Source organism: Seriola lalandi, unplaced genomic scaffold (genome assembly GCF_002814215.2).
Source record: "Seriola lalandi dorsalis isolate HSWRI2012SDOR001 ecotype SW California unplaced genomic scaffold, Sedor1 jcf7180002054941, whole genome shotgun sequence".
NCBI lineage: Eukaryota > Metazoa > Chordata > Actinopteri > Carangiformes > Carangidae > Seriola > Seriola lalandi.
Window position 1 is genome coordinate 417,833 of NW_019525492.1, and position 6,611 is coordinate 424,443.

The window sequence follows — 6,611 nt, forward strand, 5'->3', positions numbered from 1 at the left end:
ATCCTCACAGGCAGGTAGAGGGGAGAGACCTGGTCCCTGCTGAGTCAGCACTGTGGGGGGAGCAGGTCTGGGTGGTGGTTTCTGAATCTTTATCATCCACAAGAAACAAATATTTTTCTCTCCAACGTTCAAACACGACAACAACAACAACAACAAGAGAGTGACGTGTTCAAAACCTGTTGTTTTAGCTCTGAATCATCTTCTTCCTCTCTAACACACCGTTTGTTTTTACAGGGAGTGATGAGACGTTTCGTTCCCTGCAGTCGGTGCCTCCATCAGTCACATGACTCGTTTGATTTTTATTATATTTATTATCTTGATTTTATTTTAATCCATAACTGTTTTTTTAACACCTCCTCCAACCGACCATTGACCCTCTGATACGACGCGTAGGAGCGTCTCCTGGAATAGCGGCCCCTACGGCGGCAGGCGTACCGGAATCGGATGCCATGGTTACAATAATAAACACGCAGACTGTACCGTGGTTACTATAACAACAACGGTCGTGGCTTGGTTGGGTTCAGGAAAAGATCGAGATTTGATGTTAGAATAAGCACTTCCTCGACATTGGACGATCTTTGTTGTTGTCATGGTAACAACGTAAACAGCTCGAACACCGCTCTCCCGTGTCACATTCATCCGTCCACCACCACTTCCTCCTTACGTGGCCTTTGTCTCTTTATACTATGTCACCAACACTTTCCCCTTTGCTCCTGTCATCATTAGTACGACCACTAGATGTCGCCTAGCAACAAAACGTAACTATGATGTCATAACCTGCTGCACAGACGACCTACGAACTGGTTTTTTACTTTTGCATTGTTATTTATATTTTTGTTTAAACTGTAACGTTTAATGACGGATCAGTTGTTCTTTCTGTGAGTCGGCTTCATCGCAGCTCAAACATGTGAGTTTTAACATGTTGCACTGGACCTGAAGCTGTTAAATGCTAATGTTAGCGACACAAGCGCTCACTGAAGCGTCAGGTCTGATCTGATCATCGGGGGTTCAGTGAGAGAAAAACGAAACTGGCAAAGTGAGAAATCTGTTGTTTATTTGTCACCAAACGTTCGGTCAGATGTGCAGGTCACAGGTGTGTGTTGGTGTCCGACATGGAGCCACTGGTTTTCTTCTAATGTGTGAGGTAAAGACTGAAAACACAGAGAGAGAGAGAGAGAGACGTGTCGGATCGTGTTCGTGTTGTTAACACATTTAAAGCTGCAAGTTTCTTGGATAGAGTCGTCCCCATGCCTCTACACAGACTCACTGACCGTGTGTGTGTGTGTGTGTGTGTGTGTGTTTGTGTGTGTGTGTGTGTGTGTGTGTTTGTCTGAAGGTGAAAGAATCAAACTCACCTCAAAGAGTTAAAACTTCAATCTGAGATGTGATGAGCTGTAAACTCAGTTGAAGGTTTTATTCTCCGACTGCAGCGTCACCTTGGCTGCAGGTGTGTGTGTGTGTGTGTGTGTGTGTGTGTGTGTTATGACCACAGTTTGTTGTCGAAGCTGACAGGTGTTGAAGCACCTGTGACCTTCTGTCCACATATAAAACGGAGGTCAGAAAAACTCAATTACGGGACAAACACACACAATACGACATCAGACATCAGCCGCCATAAAACCGCTGCGTTTACTTCGGCTTAAGTCTGTGTTTGTTGGAATAATCAAAGGTGGGGTGAAGGGTAGGTGGAGGGGGGTGGTTTTAGATTACCACTCCCCCCGTCCCCTCCCCATCCCTAAAGCTGATTAGGCGCAGCGGCTTTCGTCACCCGCCGTGTTTCAGGATCCTGCCCGGTCCTCCGAGTGGAAAATTTGCCGAACTAAGTGCGTCTGGTAATGAGATCAAGAGGCTTTTTTTTTTTTTTTTTTATTCCGCTGAGTTTGGTGTTTCAGTTTAGTGTCACCCCAGGGTTTAGTAAACACACACACACACACACACACACACACACACACACACACCTACTGCTGCAGAGAGGCAGAGTGATAATGAGGGATGGTGAGTGTGTGTGATGTCACTGTGCAGACAGAGGCTGATGATGATGATGATGATGATGATGATGATGATGATGATGATTTACCATCATAGTTAATGTAAAGTTCTGCACAGAGGCACCGAGAGTCAGGAGAGGCAAACCAGGAAAATGTTTGGGGCCCCCAAGGGGAGAAGGGGCCCCTGACGGCCCCTCACATTGGCACATTTCACAATGACAACTATAAACCCCCCCATAAAGACTCTTTACAGTCACTGCCGCTGCCCCAACCCCCCCCCCATCTATCTACCAATAGTCTACAGTGCATGTAGACTATTGGTAGATATTACGATTTACAGACGTTCCCTGAACACCTGTCCCCTAAATGCATGTGAGGCGTTCAGGGAACATCTAAATATTGTAATACCTACTATTAGTCTGCATGTGCGGCATTTAGAGGACACCTGTAAATTGTAAAATGTACCGACTGACTGCATGTGAGGCATTCAGGGCACATCTGTAAATTGTATAAATATATGTATAAATTGTTGCCTCCAGAGTCTAACATTGCATTTCTTATGTTTACTAGTGTCCACTCCTTAAATTAAGACTTTTAGAAACACTGCAGCGTAGATGACGACTCCCGATTCCCAGTTGCACTATGGGATATGTAGGATCCATTCTTTTTTTTGGGACCTTCACCTAAAACCTGCTGTTTCAGTTTAGACCCTCGACTTTACTGAGGTGCAGTTCTGAACCTCTGGGGTGAAAACATGGATTGCAGGTCAGGAAACGGATATGATCTGGTCTCCACATCAAAGACAGGTGCACCACATCCACCACACACACCCCCACACCCCACCCCCACCCTCAGGCCTGTTGCTGCTCCTTGTGGGAGACCATGCAAAACGTTGTTGATGATTGGTTTGTTGGAAGCTGCATCTCAGGTATTTCCTCTCCCGCCTCCGTCCAGATCAGATAACCAACATATTCATAGAGATCAGGAAGATTATAACCCTAATTCTCCGAGGATACTGGCTCCCAATCACACGCTGGATCCTCCCGTCCAATCACCCGCAGGTCAAAGACAGACCGCTGCTCTGATTGGTCAGGGTTCAGCTCTAACTCTTATTTAATTTGTGTTAATTATTTCTCATTTCTGGGAAAAATGTATCCCCAAATTCCTGAGATAAACTGAGATTCATGTTTGTCATCCTTCAGAATAAAAGTACCACACTCTGCTTTAATGACATCGCCACACGGGGTTTCTGGGTAACGCGGTCGCCTGAATTTCAAAAAGCTGCAGTATCTCTCGCAGCCATCTGAGGCCACAACATGTGATATTTCCTTATGTGGTTTTTAAAAGCGAAATGAAACTTTCTGCAGTGATGAGTCCAGTCCTTCAGAGTGTCGACCTGCAGTCAGCGCTCAGGGAGGACTTCCCCCTCCGGTCCACCTCTCCAGGAGCACAGATCTGACCTTAATCTCAATTTTGGGCCTCCTGCTAGGCTGCGAATTAAATCAGCCCTATCCCCCAGTGTGTGTGTGTGTGTGTGTGTGTGTGTGTGTGTGTGTGTGTGTGTGTGTGTGTGTGTGTGTGTGTAAGAGGGCAACACCATATGGCCAGACTGATCATTAGGGAGGCTGCCGGAGGCAAAAACCGCTGGAGCTACTCCCCTTACACACATTTACACACACACACACTCACACACACTCGGCTGCTCGGCGAGTGTCATGATGGGTCGTGCTCAGAGGCTGTGACGGATCGGTGCACTTAAGCTTTTCCTCACACACACACACACACACACACACACACACTCACTCTCTCTCCAGTGTCGTAATGAAGGTCCTCCATGTCTCCACAGATGGTGTTTGTCTCCTAAAGTCTCCTTGGTGCCGGTAAACAGAGAGCAGGCCGGACCCTGACAGACCTGCCTCTGGGCTCTGAACATGCCGCTGTGTGTGTGTGTGTGTGTGTGTGTGTGTGTGTGTGTATGTGTGTGTGTGTGTGTGTGTGTGTGTGTGTGTGTGTGTGTTTACATTTCAACACTTCACGAGGAAAGAAGAGGGGAGGAAAGGAAGAAGCGAGGAGATGAGGGAAGGAAAAGAGAAATGGAGGAGGGAAGGGAGTGACAAGAAATAAAAGAAAGACTAATGCTTGAAGAAGAGGAGAGACGAAGAGAGGAGGGAGGTGAGCGACAGGATTAAAGAGGTCTGGAAAGAGGAGTTTAGGAGACAGGAAGGATAAGAGTGAAAGACGGAGGGAGGAGGAGGAGAGGGAAGGAGAAAAAAGGAGAAGGGAAGGGGAGATAAAAGGAAGAGAGAACAGGGTGAAAATATGGATAAAAGATGGGGCAAGAAAAAGAAGAGGAAGTCAGGTAAGGTTATAGGAGACAAGAGGACAAGGAGGGTTTGAAGAGGAAAAGAAAAAGGAGAGGAAGAAAAGAGGAAGAGGAGAGTGCAAGGGGGAAGGAGCAGAGGAGAGAAGGTGATAGATAAGGAAAGGTAACGAGATAAAGAGGAGAAGGATCGGGATGAACGTGGGGAGAGAAGAGAGAGGCAGGAAGGAGGTGGTGATTCGAGAGCAGGAAGAGGAGGAGGAGGAAGAGGAGGGCAGGCATCTAATGAGCCCCAGTGTGAGAGAGATGCTGCTGCTGAACACACGGGGAGCAGGCATCTAATGAGCCCCAGTGTGAGAGAGATGCTGCTGCTGTCCACACGGGGTCATCCCTGTGTGTGTGTGTCTGTGTGTGTCTTCTTTTCCTTCTTGGGAATCTTCTCCAATATCATTCAAAAAGTTTCTTTTCACAATAAGAGCTGCACATGACTGACAGCTCAACATTTACTCTTATTTTGGCGTCCTACAATCGATGGCGGGAGACGTCCAGGTGTCGACATCCAGCTTCACCTGTCGCCTGTTTTAATCGACACAAACTCACCACTCCTCCTCCTCTTCTTCCTCTTCCTGCGTCCAGGTGCCAACGCCAAGCTGCGGTACCAGATCACCTCGGGGAACACCATGGGCACCTTCGACGTGGAGCCCGAGGTCGGCACCATCTTCGTGGCTCAGCCGCTGGACTACGAGATGGAGCAGCGCTACGAGCTGCGGCTGGTCGCCTCCGACGGGAAGTGGGAGAACGAGACGCTGGTGGTGGTCCAGGTGGTCAACCACAACGACGAGGCGCCCGTCTTCAGCCAGACCGAGTACCACGCCGCTGTGACCGAGGAGCTCACCCAGCTGCCGGTCTTCATCCTGGAGGTCAGTGAGTGTTGAAGGTTAAAGGACTTTGTCATATGATGGTGGCGTTGCTCAAGGGCACCGCACCCCACCAGTCTGGGGATCGAACCAGCGACCTTCCAGTCACAAGCTGACTCCTTTAACCGAGCGGACAAACATCCAAAATAAGAGTCTTTTTAGAATAAACTTTCAGAATAAAATCAGGAACTGGAAGCAAATCGTCGCGATTCTATATTTAGATATTTAATTTTAAAGGTTCCGTCTCTGCTAACAGACCATGCTAACTGATAAACAGCTAGCCCGCTAACCACAGCTCTGGGTTCTGCTCTGCTGCCCCGGTGAGTTTGGCGCAGCTCCACATGAACCAGTTCTCCACCAGAGCAGAACCAGAACCTCCGTCACCAGCTGCAGTCCAAGACGGTGGAGCTAAAGTCTGTCTGAGGGACCACAGACCTGCTGCAGGCGGGAGATAGCTGTTAGCAGGAGGACCAGACAGCAGACCCACAGCTGACTGTGATCGATCCACCTCTGGAAGATATTATATTCCATCACCCTGTGTGACCCTTCATCTAAACTCTTTCACTCCGAGCACCGATCAGATGTCCATCCTCTCCAGATGAAACCGTTTAAAACACACGAGAGAGCAGCACCTCCTGAACGCACCTCCGCCTTTAAAGAAAAGAGCTCGTTGTTAAACTGTCAGTTGCTCATATGAACAGTATGTGGAGCTGTATCAGGTTTAAATGCAGAATCTAACAGCGTTGGTTACGCTTGAAACGCAGGAGGAGAATGAGCCTGGAGCGACACCTCAGCACAGATCCAGTGTCTCCAACGCTAACGCATCGCACATGTGTGGCGTCGTTTGACACAACATCAGCTGATGGAGGCGCCCTGACGGGAAGGGCCCTGCAGGAGCTGAAAAGTTGCCTTTAGAAAAGTCAGAGTCGACCTCCTTCATCCGCCTTTCGTCACACCTATCTGCGGTAATTCACAGTAATATGCGTGTGCCGCCGAGATAAATCAGATTATAAAAAAGGTGGAGGCGCGTCGGAGAGGGCAGGGGAAGTAATCCCCGTCAGAGAGGCATGTGTCACCTAGTCCTCAGCCCGGGCCCCCGCTCTCCTCCGCCTGCTGGAATTGATTTGATGTGCGCTCGGTTCCTCTCCGACGCTCTCAATGGGTTTTTCGTGGCGCGGGGCGGCCGGCCCCTCCCTGAACGCACGCCGCTCTCAGCTCCCCGCGCATTAATACAATTCAGCAGATAGTGAACAGAGGGGGAAAATCCAATTTGAAATGAATATTTTTTGACTTCACCTGCGCGGCAGCCTCCTCTGTGGCGCCGTGACTGCTCATCTTCAATATTGTCTACCTGCATCACGTTGTCAGGAAATGCAAAGAGCCTAC

General features: G+C 48.7%; 1 protein-coding gene across 1 annotated transcript in view; it reads left to right on the plus strand.

Annotated features, from left to right (window-relative positions):
- LOC111644716 (neural-cadherin) overlaps positions 1–6,611 on the plus strand; it is a 123,985-nt gene that overhangs the window by 94,121 nt on the left and 23,253 nt on the right. The window contains exon 17 of the mRNA XM_023393678.2: positions 4,945–5,228. Within this exon, the coding sequence (XP_023249446.2) occupies positions 4,945–5,228 (284 nt within the window). The remainder of the gene's footprint in view (positions 1–4,944; positions 5,229–6,611) is intronic.